We start from the raw sequence: 18,923 nt of genomic DNA on the forward strand, positions 1-18,923 counted from the left end.
CAATGCCTCATGGGAAATGTAGTTCCACAACAGCTAGAGAGCCGCAGATTGCCTACACCTGAGCTAAGCACTGAATGATAAGTTCAGTTTTTTTCTAAAATAACTGCACATTTGTTTGCAGGCAAACATTTTGTGTATTTACTGTTTTTACTATATTTTTATTTTTTTATATATATATATATATATATATATATATATATATATATATATATATATATATATATATATATTTTTTTTTTTTTTTAGGAGCCTGCAAGGCATTGCAACAATGATAAGCAGATCACTGGTTCCATGTTGGACTCCTGCAGACTGTCAGTGTAATCTGTCTGCCCATACATTGCACAGGCAGGCAGTTTCACACTGACAGCAAGAATCCATGAACTAACACAGCGCTCAACAGCACCGTGGTAGTTCATTGAGAACTACAAACTCACAGCCGCAAAGGATGTCGTTACTTGTAGTTGATTCTCAGAACTCTGTGAAGTGATGCGGCCATGTGGGCGTAGTTTGCACAGCCCTGCTTTTTCAAAAAGTGACAGCAGGTATGGGGAACTTCTCCCTGTACTTTTGTCACACACAGGGCTCGGATCGCCAAGGTGATGTAGGAACGGGAATATGTTACATGATCCACCCTAAAAACTGGTGTAGCATGTTCCCAAAGGTGAACTTATCCTTTTAAGTATAAACTGAAGTATCTGATAGCAGCCATTCACAATATTGATGTTGCATTAGTACAAGATAATTGCAACGTTACACTTAGCACTTTTTTCCCTGTACTATTGTCAAAAATGGGAATAATTAAGACTCAGAAATTGGTATATATTACAGTGCATTGGAGACAGGAGTGTGCAGCAGCAAAGCATTCATGATGGACAATACAAAGCTAATCTGTACATTTAGACACACCAGATACAAAGAATACCCAAGCCTATAGAAGTGAGGAGTTTATTATCCTCCCCTGTTTTTTCTCCTTTTTTATCCCCTCCTTTTTCTTGATATTTTAATATCATTCGAAATGATGACTAAACAAACAGTCCATGTAAATGAAAGTCCTTGATGCAATAAAAGACCTCCTAATTCAGTGCACAAGAAGGAAAAAGGTGTTCAGTGCTATGAATGACTGCACCCCCAATTCATATGAACCGCAGTCCTAGGCAAAGTAAAGTGACATCAAAGTGTGGGGGGAAAACCGACATCTGTGAGATCCTTCACCATTATGCACTCACCAGAAGGAAGATCAAAAAAGGCTAGTTCTTCCCCCTAAGGGAGTAGCCTACGTGCTGACATCACACCAGATTCCATGTTTTTGGTCCAGTGGCCATCTTTTTAAGTGCGGCCGCAGCTTTTTAAACTCCACGTGGATTTTGTTTGTTACGATTTTAAATAAAATATTACACTATGTACCTCCATTTGGGCTTTGTGTGGTGAGCTCTATTTTTCAGGAAACACCATTGATGGCTACCAGCCCTGAGAGGAGGAGACATGTTTTCCTTCGAGTACCTTTTTGTTGCAAGCTTTTTTGATCTTCGTTCTGGTGAGTGCATAGTGGTGAAGAATCTCACAGATGTCTTTTGTTGATGGATGCGGATGTTAAATGGATGATCATCTGTACATCTGTTTTTCCATAGAGATGCATTGATGTCTGTTTTTTGTCCATCAATGGAATGAGCAAATGGAACACCTGTGTGAAAGGGAACTATTTTTGTTCTGTTAGAAAAAAAAAAAAGGAAATGGATGTAAATGGATAGACGGCCGTTTTTTGCACCTGTTTTTGCCTTTGATAGTGGATGTAAAGAACTGATTTAAAACTGTTGTAAAATTAATCACTTTTTTCTTTGGAAAACGTGAATGAACTCATTAACCTTTTTCCAACCGCTCTATAGCCGAATGACGGCTACAGCGCGGTTGTCCAGTTCTGGGAGGGCGTCATATGACATCGTCCCAGAATGTGCCCTCCCGCATTCCCCCCACGGCCTTCACCTGGCAATCTCAGTGATCGCTGTGTCCTACGGACACAGCTGATCACGTGATGGGGTAAATGGCCAATCACAACTGTCTTTTACCACGTGATCAGCTGTGTTCAATGACACAGCAGATCGCCAAGTAAATACAGTTGCCGGTTATCGGCAGCACTTTCCTCACGCTGTCACAAATTGAGGAAAGTACTGATAACCGGCAATTGTCATAGAACAGATCGGCACTGATGATCAGTGCTACCCATCAATGCCATCAGTGCTGCCTATCCGTTCTGCCTCATCAGTGCTGCCTATCCATGCCACCTTATCAGTGCCCACCAGTGCTGCCTATCAGTGCAGCATCATGAATGCACATCAGTGAAGCAGAAAAATTTACCTGTTTGACAAATTTTATAATAGAAACAAAACAAAACTTCTTTTCAAACTTTTTGCACTTTTTTTTTTGTTTTGTTTATAGTGCAAAAAATAAAACACCCAGTGGCAACTAAATACCACCAAAAGAAAGCTCTATTTGTGTGCAAAAAATTATAAAAATCTCATATGGGTACAACGTTGCATGACATGCACACAATTATCATTCATAGTGCGAGAACGCTGAAAACTGAAAATTGGCCTGGGTGCGAAGGGGGTAAATGTGGGTGGTAATCAAGTGGTTAAATAGAACACCCATGTGAAAGGACCCTTAAAAGGAAGATTGTTGACACTAAAGCTAAACTTTCTACTTGTGTATTTCTAAACATTACAAGCAGTCCCTGAGTTACAAACATCCGACTTACATATGACTTGTACTTAAGAACAGAGGCAGCGTGATGTTATGCTGTTCCCTGAAACCGCTGGGCTGCCATCTTGCTGCTCACAGCATACTGCCACCTACTGTCCAGTGGACCTTTCAGCAATCCCACATCGCTGCATGGATAGTTTACCCTTCCCTATGCAATACAAAACCTAAAAAAAACTTTTTGGCTGGAGTTGTACTTAAAAAAAAAATAAAAAATTGCAGATTGCATAGAAATTCAACTTAACAAACCAACATAACAAATCTTGTTCATAACCGGGGACTGCCTGTACATAGAAGATGACATTTTATAGTATGGTTGCTTTTAAGTGTGATTTTTGTTTTTGCTTCAAGTAATGAAAATGCCCATTTCAATGTCCTGTAACACAAGATATTCTTTTTCTTTCTTCCTAGAAGCAAGTGATCAAAAGCAATTGGACATCTATCTCAAAACACATATTTTAATTAATACCAAGGAGGCAAAGCATGTGAGGATTTATTTTGAAAATGAGCATGACATTGAGAGTGCTGTTATCAGAACCTATGGGGAGGAAATGGTAAGCTTGATTCTCTGCTGTTGGGTATGTGTGTTATGTGTATGTATGCAAAATCTAGTCCTAAATAATTGGGAAATGACCTGGAGGTCTGACCATGCTAAATTGGCATCACCAATCAGGAAAGGCGATGCTTAAAACATTTTAAAATCTCAACCAGGACACCAGAAAAAAGTTTCAGTAAGGGCCAGTTCACAAAGCAGTTGTTTTTTACCTGCCCTGTTTACACTGCACCCCAGAGGCACAGTGCAGTGAGCGGTGATTAAAGTGCAGACATGTTGCATGTCATCGCAACGCACAGGAAGCCACTGCATGTTTGCGCTGCTGTGCAGAGATACAAATAAAGTATCACTTCAAATAAAGTTGGCAGAAAAAAAGAACATCACACCACCTTACTGTAGCCAACACTGACACTAATCTACTCCGGTTTAGTGTGTGAACAGGCCTCAAGTCTAAACTCACTGGTAGCCTCCCTGGCGGTATTCCCAAGTGTAGCTCGGGGTAAAGTACCACAAGCGGTAACCCCGAGCTACACTCGGGCTTACCATGCAGCGCTGCTCCGGGATCTGTTCTTCACTTACCTTGTCCTGCGCTCCCGCGATCTCCCTCCTGCAGTGTCCCTTGTAATTTCCTCTGGCGGATGCTGGCATCTGTCTTCTGGGTTCCGTCCCCTGCGACTTCGGGACGTACGGGGACGGAGTGGCGGGAAATTTGAAAATGACAAAAAGTGACATTCACTAAAATCACATAGTAAAACATCAAACCATTTCACATACATTTTGTCCTGTGCCCTGCCTGCATTTTTACTGTTCTTTCTGCCTGGAAACTGAGTTTTGTCCATGGAGTCCAAAAAGCGTCCCTTTAGGTCAAAATCGGTTTTAGACCAGCTAGAGAACAGCGATAGTAAATTAGAACTACTTGCAGAATTGAGTGATAATGATTCGTGGGGAAATTTGTCATCAGACACTGAAAACGTTTTTGCGACTTTGCTCAGTGATGTTAGAACTTGGCGCTATATTTCAAATTTCAGTGTTTTTGGTTTGATTATATTATTGAATTAAATTTATTATTTTTTATGATTATTTATTAAATTATAATTTATGATTTCGTGTTTAAAATTTTAACATATCCGGGATGTTTTCTAGACTCTTGTTCGGACAGATTTCAGTGAGTTATTCCTAAAAATTACAGGCCTACAATAAAAAAAATACATATTTCCATGCAAACAAATTTACTGCTTTGAGCACAGAAATATGGACATAATCAGACCACTATGGAGGTTAATGAGTCAGTAAAATAATATTCATGCATGTACACTGTATTTGAAACAAACCTTTTATTTTCTTTCAGAACAGGACTACTTCCACCTGACCTGCTCAGCCTTATGTCCACTGTATTATCTTCTGCTATGAGCTTGCAGCTACTTCAGTGACCATGAAGTCATAACAGAAGTGTTCCCTAGACTTTTTTTTTTTTTTTTTTTTTTAATATCTGCTATCAACAATGATTGCAGCTAATCATTAAAAATGGGACTCCCTTCATATCCCCTGTGTGTCTTTCAATGCCCACAGCTCTTCCCCAACTCAGTGTGCTGCCTTATCTGTCCAGGCTCACTCCCTGTTGCTCTGTGGCCTCCAATCTCCCCGAAGCTCTTCCCACAAGTGTCGACTTCTGAAACCCTGATGTCTGCCAGTAGGGGAGGATTGGATGTTTTAGCAGCGGAGCTCCATAAGTATGCTCTTTCTGCTGTGAAGGTTTAGGATGAATTATTTCACAGTGCCTTCGCCTATAGAGGTCAATGAAATACTGTTTAGAGCTCATTTACTGCTTGACAAGAATATGTAAGTTTGTGCATGTCCATTGCCTGGCCAAAACCTCTAGAGCATTTTAGTATCTTTTTAAATTTACTAGGGGCCAGTATGGTCCTCTTGCTTTGAAACCGCTGTTCTTGCAATTATATTTATATACGCTACACTTTTTTTGTGTGTTCAAGATTATCAGAAATCAAGATGCTAATAATGAAAGTGCAAGTCAAGCAAATTATTCAACTTCTGTTGGTAAGCTGAGATTGTGTGAAGTGTTTACGCATTGTATGTATGTTTAACTGTCTAAGCACAGTGCTTTATAAATTTAGCTGTTAAAAGATTTTTGTGCTTTTTACCTTGAACACTAATAAAGCCTTCCTTTTTAAGCTTCAGCATTGGGGATTGTCTGAAACTTGAGTAGGAAGTTCTTTACAAATAGTTTTCAGAACCTGTATATGGAGTAACCTTTGTCACTGGACCAAGAACTTTAATTTTCTATTGCATTAGTCTAGACTTGTGTCCATATTTTAGCCAGGACCTTTTAGGCTACTAAAAAGGGAAAACCTTAGGCTGAACTTTGTGCTAGCATCTTGTTAGACTTTTTTTTTTTTTCTTGTACTTTTCCCAAAACACACAAATTATTATTTCCAGTGGTGGCTGGAAATTTTCCATGTAGTATATCTCTACATGAAAACATACATATTCTTACATTTGTAGAACTAGGGTTCTTGGTTTGTGTTTTTAAACACTAAACTTCAGAGCTAGTACATTTGTTAAACTGCAGGGGGTTTATTTACTAAAATGGGTTGTTCACTTTACACCTATGCATAAATTCTGTTTGTTTGCAAAGGTCAGCCACCCATTCAGGTTTAGTGACTGCTGCATTAGTGCTCTTCACCAGTAGCCAACTTTTGGGGAAGCTATTTGTGTTTACTCTATACTGTAGGGCCACCAGCTTTTGTTTTTGCAGCAGTTTATTAAAGAATATGTAAACCCACGATCATGTGCCTGTTGTACCATGTAATTGTGTGAAAACGTTTCCTGTTCTCTTTGCATTGCTTTCTTTGTGTGAAATCACACACACACACAGCCTTTCATTAGGAAGATGAGTGTTCTGCTGTTTCTCCTTCCGCTGCTTTTATGCACCTAAGAACAGAGGGATTGTGATCACTTAAAAAAAAGAAAAAAAAATGTTATAGTGTTTTTATATCTATACACTGGATCACCAAATGGCGACCATGGTCTAGGCTGAGACACTGTCCCATCCAGACCTGCCACAGTCGCATCATATAGGAGTCATCAGTTCTTCCCCCTCAGCTTCGCAGACCTGACATCGAGAGGCAGCACAGCACTCGACAAAGGGCAGGAGCTGTCCCAGTTAACTGGTTGGTTGCTAGGATGCAGGGAGGTAATAGCAACCAATCACAAGCTAGTTAGCAGGAAAGGTTGTGCAACTGCCCCTTCCATCCAGAACTGTCCTGCCTCCCGATGTCCACTCTAGACCTGCCATGCCTCCCATCCTGTGTATGGTTGGACAGGGAAGAGGGCTATGTCCTTGCTATGAAGGGGTGGGAGGAGACTGGGAGTGTTATGAAGGGGGGCTGGAGACTGCAATGTGAAGGCGGATGCTAAGTGGGGTTGAGTACACTGCTGTGAAGGGGGGCATTAAGAGGGGGGTTGAGTACACTGCTGTGAAGGGGGGCCTGTGATGTAACGGGGAGGAGGATCTGATCTTGATGTGATGGGCTGTGATATAAAGGAGGGGGGTTGTGATGTGCAGGGGGACTGAAAAGACTGGTGTAATAACGGGATTGTGATGGACTCCGGGTCCCATCAGTCCCCCAACATTGGAATTTGCTAAGAGCAAGACTTGACTTGACTCGACTCTTGGACCCCTGTTCCTTTTTTTATATCTTTTGAGGACCAGTGGGTCGGACCCAAAAAAGTCCGTCAAGACAAAGACTTGGGAAATTGTAGCACAGCTACAATTCCATCCCTCCCGGCAGGGGCAGCATCTAAACTGACTGGCGATAGGCAACCTGACTATAAACACACCAGAATATAAGTAAAGACTTGTTTTAATAGTGTTATCCTTTTCCCCCTGCAAAATCTCAGCTTCTCAGCATGACCTTATTTTTGTTTTCTTTCAGGGATTTCTGTAGAATCCAAACCCCAGCCTTGGCAACAAGATCAGTCAAACCCCTTAAAGACTGAGGAAGCGTCTTCTGATGAGCTGCCTTGTCAATCTGAGTGTCCTCCTTCTGTGAGTTTAATTTCTCTGTCACTCTGTGTTCAAACTAGTTTTTTAAGTTTAAGTACCGTATTTTTCGCTCCATAAGACGCAGTTTTTTCCCCCCAAAAAAGGGGGGAAAATGTCAGTGCGTCTTATGGAGCGAATATGGAGCGGCCGGTCCGGTATTTCCACCGCCGCCGTGTCAGAATACCGGGCCAGCCGCTCAGCTCTGCAGCGCGACCTTACCAGTTCCTCTATCCAGCGGTGCGCTGTCTTCCCGGCTTCTGTAGTGTGGGCGGCTCGGCTTGACAGCCGGGTGCCCAGTGCGCATGCGCGAGAAGCGGTGCGCTTTGTGAATGGTAAGGCGGCACCTGGGACACATGACAGGTCCCAGAAGCCGCCGGACCAATCACAAAGCGCAGCGCTTCTCGCTCATGCGCACTGGGCACCCGGCTGTCAAGCCGAGCCGCCCACACTACAGAAGCCGGGAAGACAGAGCGCGGCTGGATACAGGAACAGGTAAGATCAAACAACTCCGCGGTAGTAAGAGCGGGTACCTGTCAAATTCAGGTACCCGCTCCCCCCCCTCCCCAAAGGTCAGCAGTCATCTCCTGTACTGTCCACAGTCTCTGGTCATCCCTGTACTGTGTCCCCTGTCTCTGGTCATCTCCTGTACTGTCTGCAGTCTCTGGTCATCTCCTGTACTATGTCTGCAGTCTCTGGTCATCTCCTGTACTATGTCTGCAGTCTCTGGTCATCTCCTGTACTATGTCTGCAGTCTCTGGTCATCTCCTGTACTATGTCTGCAGTCTCTGGTCATCTCCTGTACTATGTCTGCAGTCTCTGGTCATCTCCTGTACTATGTCTGCAGTCTCTGGTCATCTCCTGTACTATGTCTGCAGTCTCTGGTCATCTCCTGTACTATGTCTGCAGTCTCTGGTCATCTCCTGTACTATGTCTGCAGTCTCTGGTCATCTCCTGTACTATGTCTGCAGTCTCTGGTCATCTCCTGTACTATGTCTGCAGTCTCTGGTCATCTCCTGTACTATGTCTGCAGTCTCTGGTCATCTCCTGTACTATGTCTGCAGTCTCTGGTCATCTCCTGTACTATGTCTGCAGTCTCTGGTCATCTCCTGTACTATGTCTGCAGTCTCTGGTCATCTCCTGTACTATGTCTGCAGTCTCTGGTCATCTCCTGTACTATTTCTGCAGTCTCTGGTCATCTCCTGTACTATGTCTGCAGTCTCTGGTCATCTCCTGTACTATGTCTGCAGTCTCTGGTCATCTCCTGTACTATGTCTGCAGTCTCTGGTCATCTCCTGTACTATGTCTGCAGTCTCTGGTCATCTCCTGTACTATGTCTGCAGTCTCTGGTCATCTCCTGTACTATGTCTGCAGTCTCTGGTCATCTCCTGTACTATGTCTGCAGTCTCTGGTCATCTCCTGTACTATGTCTGCAGTCTCTGGTCATCTCCTGTACTATGTCTGCAGTCTCTGGTCATCTCCTGTACTATGTCTGCAGTCTCTGGTCATCTCCTGTACTATGTCTGCAGTCTCTGGTCATCTCCTGTACTATGTCTGCAGTCCATTAGTTCAGAATATTTTTTTTCCTGTTTTCAGCCTCTAAAACCTAGGTGCGTCTTATGGAGCGAAAAATACGGTAGTCCTTTTAAGGTTATTGTAAGTTATACAGAAACATTTTGCTATTGCAGTAGAAAAATATTCCTGTAAACATTCTTTTGGCAATGCTGGTACAATGATGTATAATTATGAATTCCACGGTCCTGTTGGAAATGGCCAGACCCATTAAAAGATAATTCTCTGGAAGGAGGAGTCACTTTTTTCCTAGTGCCTATCCTCCCAAGGGCAGGACTTTTTAAAGGTCTGCTGTGTCCCCCATTTATACTCATTGCTTTTGAAAAGCATATTACAGTATGTATTAAGAATCTTGTATTCATAGCGATATACATACATTAAAATCATTCATATCACACTTCCAGTTCTGGCTTAAAAGGAGTATTCAGCAATTTGAAGATCCACAATGCTCCAATAGATATTCTGTGCAACATTGCAGTATTTACATAGATATACTGTATATTGGCTGAAGGAATTATGCAGATGAAAAATTCAATCAAGTCAATAAAGAAACAGCTGTGAACATACTGTATATGCAATACAGTGTCAAACATTGCCTGTAAATACTTAAATACTACTTTAGAGTTTGGTGTTTACTTTTATTGGTGACTGATCAAGCTCTGTGTCTTAAGAGTAGAATAGTGGTAATTGGAATGATGATGACTTTGTATTATGTGTATTATTAAATTTATGAAAGCCATTTAATGTATAATTGCATTATAAGTTGATAAATTTGAGTTATCTGTTGACATTAGTTGTATACTGCTGATAGTGTACTTATGTCAAAGTATGTTTATATTAGCTTTCAGCAATTCCCTTGTGCCGCATGACAGCTACTGGCAAAAGCAGTAGCTCTGTGAAGCAGTCGATTTTTACTCTATTGCATGATACTGTCAGTCTGTGGACAGTTTCTGCTTGCAGGACAGCGAAGGATCATGAGGGACTCTAATGTTATTTTGTCTAGCTGTCTGAATCACAAGGCTAATTGAATAAAAGTACAAATGTTAGCAGGAAAAATCCTTCACATCTGAATTTTGATTATGCATGTATTTGTTTGTTTGCCTGGGGCTCAGCTGTATTTATTTTTTTTTTTTTATTATAATTTAGCCAGTTGCCATCTACTTTTTTACCTTTCATATCTCCTCTTCTCTTGCTTGGCATGAAGTCCCCCTCAAAATTCAAACCAGACCCTTATCCGAGCTTGCAACTTGGAAGGCCAGGAAAGGAAGTGGGAGGGGTGATCCTGCACCCCTCTCCTAAATCAAACCAGACCACGTGCACTCAACTTGGGGGGGGGGGGGTACGTTACCAGACTGGGAGACCCCCCCAACCATCCCAGCAAAGCACTTTGTCCTCATGTTGATGAGGACAAAGGTCTCTTCCCCACAACCCTGGCCCGGTGGTTGTGGTGTTGCAGGCGGTACATTAACATCCCCCCAGATACCGGCCCACCCCTGCGAATGAGTAAGGGGCACATAGTACACCATGGAGAAAGGAAGACGTCACTTAAAGATTCACATTTTTTTTACTGGCTGAACCCTTTGGTCCAAGACTTTATTTCCTCCAAGAGGACTAGCATCAGTCCATGCATTGTCTGGAGATTGTTAAAGGAAAAACAAAAACCTGAATAAAGGATATTAAAACATGGGTGTTAAAGAACAACTCTAGTCAAAACATTTAGTTTTGAACAGAGTGAAAAAGGGTTAAGAACTCTGTAAGGTTTCTGAAGTCATGGGGGAAAGTCATGTCTGAAAGTGGCAGTGAGCAAAATCTCAGTATAGATGGTAATGAACCTATTTTCTGAAGTAGATTGGGCTAAAGAAAAATCCCCAGCACTGCAAAAGGGTTAAATGCTTTTTTACATCTAAGGGGCTTCAGATGGCACTAATACCTACTATATACTCCACAGATGCTCTCCTTTATTTCTCCACATTGCAGCAGTGGACTGTTCCTCAGCGTCATTATGCCCAGTGCAGGGCTAGGCACTCTGCATTGGACTAATTGATGCCAGAGGAACTGCGATGACCAGAGCATAGGGTAAGAAGCTGAGGGACTGGTCTTACAGTCTGGAGGGAGCCTGAGCACAAATCAAAATAGCCTGCACCTCCTAGATCTGGGTAAGCATATGACCGTGCTAGTGCCTTGAGAGTAAAATCCACAACCAAACACCGTTCAAAGGCTTCTTATTCTCCTGGTAGCCAAACAAAGCATCCCAGGAGTGAAGATGGTCTTACAGCCTGTAGGGTGTCTGCTGGAGTGAAGGATTGGGTAATTAAAAGAGTTTTTTGCTTCCCCCTAGACATAAACAAGCCTTTAACCCTCCCCACTGCAAGGGATACTTTTTTTCTTTCCCTGGAGTTCAGCTGCAAATACTCACAGATATTTAACCAAAAACACGTAAAGCCAGTTTTCTGATCCAGGCTAACTTTCAAAACACACACAGATCGTTGCCCTCTATTGAAGCACCACTGCTTCATCGAAAACAATTGATTAAAGCACAGCACAGTATGCCAATTGGATAGTGATACAGTAGCACAGTGATGGGTTCATTATACTACACACTCTGCTTTTTTCTTATGTGGTCATAATCAGAGTATATTAGATCCCAGTATTGGTTCTTCTACATTCAATCTGTATGCTGCTGTACAGAAGATTATAGGAGACTGATATCATGTCAAATTTAGGCATGTACAGTAGATGCATTAGATTTCATGATTTGTAAATTATACAGTATGTAACTACATTATCTGGTGTCTTGCACTTGCTGCAAGTATTGCTGCACTTTTCTTTCAAGGAAGTCCTCTGCATTCCTTATGAGCAGTGCCTGTTAAGCAAGAGGTTTACTGAGATATTTAATGCATGTTGTTTGATGGGTGGGCTATGTGTATTTTAGCACATATGTGGGATACCTGCTAGCACCCAACTCTTATATGTACAGTACATAGCTTTTATATTCTAGATATTTGCAAAAAAACTTTATAGTTTTTGTTCTAATTTTGTAGGAAGTGAATGATAACTCTACAGGAAAAGATTCTGATTTTATTAAACCACAAGATGCATTGAAAGGTTTGTATTTTTTTTTCTTTTTTGGGGGTTAATCTTTTTTTATTACATTTTGTTTTGTTATTAAACAGTACAAAACCGATTTGTAAAAGCAAGTAACAGCAATACTGATACAAGATGATATGTCCAAGAAATGTGCCAAATGAGAAAATTGACATATTCAAAAAAACTGTACAGGTAGTGAACCTCTTTACATTGCAGTTGAGGCATCCAACATTTAAAACCACTAAATGCAGGTAATTAGTGAAAGCACCAGGAAGGAGAGGAGAAAAGGGAGAAAAAAAGAGAGGTGAGTTTGTGGATAGACCTGCCAAAGTCAGTCATGTGCTGGCAGAAGTTCTGGATCAGTTCCCCGAGGGAGGTGTTGGGATGTCCAGGGACTCCAATTGGCTTGGCATCGTTGAACCTTATCTGAAAGTTTTTTGCTTGGAGTTTTTCCTGCATGAGGGTTGTATTAGCCCTGGATTTTATTTTGGTCAAGGATGTCTGCCATGCCCTAGCTATGGTTTGCTGTTTTTGTAATTTTTTTTTTTTTTTATTTCTGTGATATATCTTGTACCATTTTGTTAAATCATCTTCGATATTAATGTACAGTTTGTGTTGCGGTCACTAGTTTTCAGTGAAGATGCTGAATCCTGCAATCTGAAGAAAATGCCAATAATCATATGCAGAGATGTTAGGTAAGTCATATTGCTGTATCGGTGAGACCACTGCTGCTTCTGCTGGTAACATTTTTAAAGTAAACTTGTCAGAAACCTGGGCAAAGCATATGATGAAAAATGCCTAGGCAGAGAATGACTTCAGTGAAATCCATGGCAAAGCTATTACTAGATACAGTTCAGACATTTGAGGTTACATAATTAGGTTAAAAAAACACTAGTCCATGTAGATCAGTGTTTCTCAATCTTATTTTAGTCAAGGCACCCCATTCTAAAATGTGAAGAACTATTCTAATAGTTTTATATAATGCAGCAACATCCACACATGTAGGACACCCAACATTAGAGGGGATTTATTCTTCCAAAGCAAATACACTTTTGCATACTGGTACTGAGTAGTATTCCAGCATTTCTCTTCTCCCTCAGTTTTTCTCCGTCACTGAACTAATGTGACTCCAGCACTGATGCAAAAGGGACAGGGGAGGGTCAAACTAAGATGCTATACAGGCAGCTGACATCCTCATCAACTGATGTCATTGGTTGTCAGAAGGCCGTAATGGTGCACAGTGAAAACCTGTGGCTTTGTGTAACTAAAAGGTACACGTGTTCCACCCGTTGGCTTTTATACAAGTTTGGGGCAATTTTTAGACTTTTTGCCAAGGCACCCCTGAAGAAACCTCAAGGCACCCTAGGGTGCCTGGGCACCCTGGTTTAGAAAGGCTGGTCTAGATCAACCATTAGAAAAAAAACACACACAAATAGAAAACCTCCATATACACTATCCTCTACCAACAGTTGATCCAGAGGAAAGCAAAAACCCCAATAAAGCATGATCCAATTTGCTCCAGTGGGGGGAAACACAACCTATCTGATCCCTTTTGAGGCAATTGGATATCCCTGGAACAACTACATCTGGTTATATCTGTTGCAGTAGACTTTACAGCTCTTACCTGTTCCCAGGTTTTTTCTTTTGATTGGAGAGGCCTCTAGGAGAGCTTGGAAGGGGTGGGGCACACCACAGTGTGCATAAAAGCCAAAGAAAGAAGTGACCATGCATCAGTTTTTTTGGCTCATACCTAGGGGGATGGATGTTTTTTTTTTTTTCTCTACTGAGGAAAATTTAACCATTTTATTAACAATTATCTTATTTTATCTTATTTTTATTTTTTCTGTTTAAACAACACTTCTTAAACCAGTTTTAAACTTAGAAGCAAGCACTGATTACATTGTAGCTTTCCAATTATTTGATGTGATTTCTGAATTAGTTTTCTTTTTAGGCTTTCTTTCCCTTCTCTTCACCTGGTGATCTGTCCAGTAAGTATGTAGCTATAGCAGTTAGAAAGATGGGGCAAACTATTTAGCAGTAACATGGCTGCTTACAATGATCAGCTTTTTATGTAAAACCTTTATTTCAGAAGGAAAAAAACTGTTGCTGTAACTCATAAAAACTTTCAACTTATGAAGTGTAAACTGGAGTTTACCTTCATTTTATTATTATATCTAATCTACTAGTGCATCTAACACTCCCCTCCCCCCAGACTGACGCAGCTTCTATTCAAAAGTGCCCCTGTACACCTTCATCCAGAGCGAGGGCGCTCTAATACAGGAGCCATTCTACTGGCCAGATCACCAGATGAAAACCGAGGGAAAAAGCCCAAAAATAGGAAACGTAATAGTCACCACATCTTACGATTGGCAAGCTGCAATATATATTACATTTTGGGTTTTGTGTTGCTGCTTTAAAGTGCTGCTTGAGCTGGTCTCTTTATGCAGCTGTCCGGATCGTGTATCCTCAGAAACCACTTTGGAGGCTGCGTATGTAGACCCTGCTGGTTTAGACAATTTCCAGCACTGGGTTCTTCTTGTGGCACTTTACAGACCTTTGTGTACTGTCTTAGTTAACCACAGAGCTCTTTCTGGGTCCATAGAGGTGGCACAGCCTCCGGTGTCACTCAGTGCCTGAAGACTCTGTGGCTGTGCCACTCTGGAGTATCGTGCATGCAAGAGATGCTGTTTTACTTTGGTTAGTACTTGATGTTGCCTACAATGATGTATTCACTGCCAGGCATTTGAACCTTTCCTTCTTTTAGCAACCAGCTTATGAGTACTTAAAGCCTTATCTAATACTCTACAATTCTATGCTTCTGTCAAGCAGTACAACATTTTGTTTCCCAAATGCAAGACAAGTAATCGTGCTGCATCGGGTCTTCAACCCACTAGCAGTTCCATGGCAACTTGCGGTTACCGTGATGAAGAGTCTCACAAAGCCATACTGGTTGATTTTCTTCTTGAGGAGTCAGGCAGCTGCCTAACTTCCATACTTTTTTTTTTTAAATTCTCTTTATTAGTTTTGGCAATAGAAAAGTACAAAACAAAGCTTATTGGGCATATCCAGGCTGAGTTTACATATGAACAACATAAAAAGAAGCAAAGTGCATCCGCACAATTCAAGAGCGTGGAAACCTAAACAGCAGTGGTCACAAAAATGACTCTTGAACCATTGTTATGGCAGAAACAGTATGTAGTGGGCTCAAACCACTAGAAAAAAATAGCACATTGAATACAAAGAAGAAAAATAATATATCCTAGACAGAATGTGTTCACACAGTGCTGTCACTTGAGAGGGTTGTTGCAGCGGAATCAACCCAAATATCCCAAGTTTTAGAGAACTTGCAGTGAAGGAAATAAGTATTTGATCCCCTGCTGATTTTGAATGTTTGCGCACTCACAAAGAAATGATCAGCCTAAAAATCAAATGGTAGGTGTATTGTAAAACTGAGAGACAGAATAGCAACAAAAAATTCAAAAGAAATGCATGTCTAACAAATTATGCACTGATTTGCATGTTCATGAGGGAAATCAGTATTTGATCCCCTGTCATTCAGGAGGATTTCTGGCTACCAGGTGTCTTTCATACAGGTAACAAGCTGAAATTAGAAGCAGTCTCTTAAAGGGAGGGCTGCTAATGTCATTTTGTTACCTGTATAAAAGACACCTGTCCACAGGAGCAATCAATCAGATTTCAAACTCTCCACCATGACAAAGACCAAAGAGCTGTCCAAGGATGTCAGGGACAAGATTGTAGACCTACACAAGGCTGGACTGGGCTACCAAACTATCGCCAAGCAGCTTGGTGAGAAGGTGACAACAGTTGGTGCAATCATTTGCTAATGGAAGAAACCGAAAACTGTCAGTCTCCCTAGGTCTGGTGCCCCATGCAAGATCTCACCTCGTGGACTGTCAATGTTCATGAGAACAGTGGGGAATCATCCCAGAACTAAACGTGAGGATATTGTCAATGATCTCCAGGCAGCTGGGACCACAGTCACCAAGAAAACAATTGGTAATACACTACGCTGACAAGGATTGAAATCCTACAGTGCCTGCAAGGTCCCTCTGCTCAAGAAAGCACATGTCCAGGCCCGTCTGAAGTTTGCCACTGAGCATCTGAATGATGCAGGGGAGGACTGGTTGAAAGCGTTGTGATCAGATGAGACCAAAATCGAGCTCTTTGGCCTCAACTCGCTGTGTTTGAAAGAGGAGGAATGCCCCTTATGACCCCAAGAACACCTTCCCAACTGTCAAACATGGTGGTGGAAACATTCTGCTTTGGGGGTGTTTTTCTGCTTTGGTGACAGGACAACTACACCGCATCAAAGGGACAATGGACGGGGCAATGTACCATCAAATCTTGGGTGAGAACCTTCTTCCCTCATTGTCAAGCTGGAACACCCATCCACGACCCATTTTCAATGACCCAAAACACACGGCCAAGGCAACAATGGAGTGGATCAAGAAGAAGCACATTAAGGTCCTGGAGTGGCGTAGGCAGTCTCCAGACCTTAATCCGATTGAAAATCTGTGGAGGGAGCTGAAAGTTTGAGTTGCCAAATGTCCGCCACCAAACCTTAAGGACTTTGAGAGGATCTGCCAAGAGGAGAATAAGCCTATCAATGTTCTCATCGCTCTGAACATGGCTAGTAATGGACAGGACCCATAATGCATATGCCAACCATCCGTGGTACAGATATCTGTGTACATTTAGGAATACACTCAGCTACATAATTTCAGAAGGACTGGACCCTTGGACATTGCCAAAAGATTGTATGAAGCTTGCCAGGTCTTCCGAGCAATGCCAGGAGGGTAGGGTAGATACTATGCAACTTCTGCAGATTAATATAGATTCTATGTAGTATCTTGAATTGAATCAACCTATCTCTTGCAGATATCAGTTGTTACATAGGATATTCCCAGATGTCTTCCCAGTCCTCAGAATCCATGTCCTGAGCATCTACAGTGCAGCAACAGCCTCTCTAGGCCTACCTGAATAGTTGGGTGAAGAGCTTTGTACACATCAGACAGTTGGTTTCGTAAGAGTCATCCCATAATAGGCTCTCCAAAGCTGACTCCTCAAAAACTATCTGAAAATTATGAAATTGTGACTGGAAGGCGTGTCTTAACTGAAGATGGCAAAATAACAGCTAGGCAGGAACAATCGTGTTTTCAGGGAGTCAAAGGTTGCAAGGGCTCCATGATCGCAAATTTGGTTGAGATACTTAATCCCTTTGCTAGCCCACACCCTTGGGTAAGCAAAAATAAAGAATTCCGTAAGAGTAGGGTTATACCATAAGGGTGTATGAGGGGACCATATACGGGAGCTGTTGAGAATTCAAAGGCACCAGGCTTTAATGAGTGCTTTCATAGAATGAGTAATAAAAAAGTGGCACTTTGATGGCTCTTAGCAATAAGTTGTGGAGTGCCTCATACAACCCCAGAAAGGCTGCCTCAAGCACTACAGCTGCATTGGTCTCATCCGAGAGTAACCAATTATGAGCGCGAGTTAGCAGAGCAGCAATATAATACATATGAAGGTAGGACAGGCTAGGCCCCATTGCATCCACGGTCTCTGGAGCACTTTTAATTTGAATCTAGATTGTGATGACCCCCATAGGAAGGAGAGCAGAGCTGTTTCAAACTGTTTAAAAAAATTTTTGCGTGGTATCCAAACTGGGGCATGGCACAAGACTTATAAAAAGGAAGGGAGTAGTTTCATTTTATCAAGGTAATCTTACCAATCAGTGACACGGGGAGGTGCGTCCAGGTCTTCCGCCGATGTTTAGCAGCTTGAAGCAACAGAGTAAAGTTAAGAGAGGTAAATTTGGTGACTTTAGGCGAAATTACAATGCCCATATATTTGACAGTGGAGGCCCACTTCAAAGACAAAGAGGGATCTGCAAGCTCATAAGATTTACTATCAATTGGAAGGATAAGGGACTATTCCCAGTTGACCTTCAGTCCTACCTGATAAGCTCTTGTATTTCAGCTATTCTGTGAGTGTTTTTAGCTGCTTGTAATAAAGCATCTTACATACATATTGCACTTAGCTGGCGTCTCATTTTCTTCCCTTACTGGCTACAGAGAGCAATATTTCAGGTCCTTACCTTTTAGTTGTCTTTTGCCCTTCTATCAGAAAAACTGCTTCATTTGCAACCTGTAAATCCAACAGTTTTGCATAGAACGTAGAAGCCACCAGTCCGACTATCCCTTCCCTTTCCCAGAAGGACATTCTGGATCCTCTCCTTTATACTTTTGTGTTACTCTAAAGATTTGCACCTACCACAGCTCTTTTGGGATCTCCCAGACTAGCAGGCCCTTGCTCCATCTTCTGTGCCATTTAGATCTCATGAGGAGTTTTATCCTGATCTGGTCACTATTCTCTTCTCTCAGAGAAGCTGTCTGCTTCCTTTGTAACCTGTAAATCCAACTGTTTTGCATACAGTGTAGTATCTACAAGTCTGATTATCCCTTCCTCTTACCAAAAGGACTTTCTGGCCTCTGTACCTACAGAGTCTTCCAGAGCCATGACTTCAGTTTAACCTCTGCTCCCTCCCCAATGTTTGCCTTAGTGATTTGTCATGATATCCCCACTGTTGGACATTTTGATGACCTCCTGTGGAGAAATCGTGGGCCCTGTTATACAACTTCTACCTGATTGTCCTGTTGTCTTCATGATCTGACTGGATCCTGTATCATCCAAAATCTGTGTTGAAAATTTCTCATTGCTTACAGGCAGTTTAAAGTAAAATTCTTCAGGAGAAGAATCTTCAGGGTATTTCGTTCTCATGCCCTTGTCCCTCAATAATTGTCTCATAGCTGTTGTAGGCGGCTCATGTTACAGTGGCCATCTCTTTCTGAGGCACCCACTTCTCTAGTTTCTTCCCAG

General features: G+C 41.9%; 1 protein-coding gene across 1 annotated transcript in view; it reads left to right on the top strand.

Moving 5' to 3' along the window:
- The window catches only part of SYCP2L (synaptonemal complex protein 2 like), a 146,621-nt gene that overhangs the window by 47,776 nt on the left and 79,922 nt on the right, over positions 1-18,923 (top strand). The window contains exons 13-18 of the mRNA XM_089682145.1: positions 1,629-1,683; positions 3,106-3,308; positions 5,299-5,362; positions 7,261-7,373; positions 11,981-12,044; positions 12,655-12,721. Of these exons, the coding sequence (XP_089538271.1) occupies positions 1,629-1,683; positions 3,106-3,308; positions 5,299-5,362; positions 7,261-7,373; positions 11,981-12,044; positions 12,655-12,721 (566 nt within the window). The remainder of the gene's footprint in view (positions 1-1,628; positions 1,684-3,105; positions 3,309-5,298; positions 5,363-7,260; positions 7,374-11,980; positions 12,045-12,654; positions 12,722-18,923) is intronic.

The sequence above is a fragment of the Staurois parvus genome, unplaced genomic scaffold (genome assembly GCF_062004578.1).
Source record: "Staurois parvus isolate SC_StPar_1 unplaced genomic scaffold, SC_StPar_1.0 ptg000287l, whole genome shotgun sequence".
In the NCBI taxonomy this organism is placed as follows: domain Eukaryota; kingdom Metazoa; phylum Chordata; class Amphibia; order Anura; family Ranidae; genus Staurois; species Staurois parvus.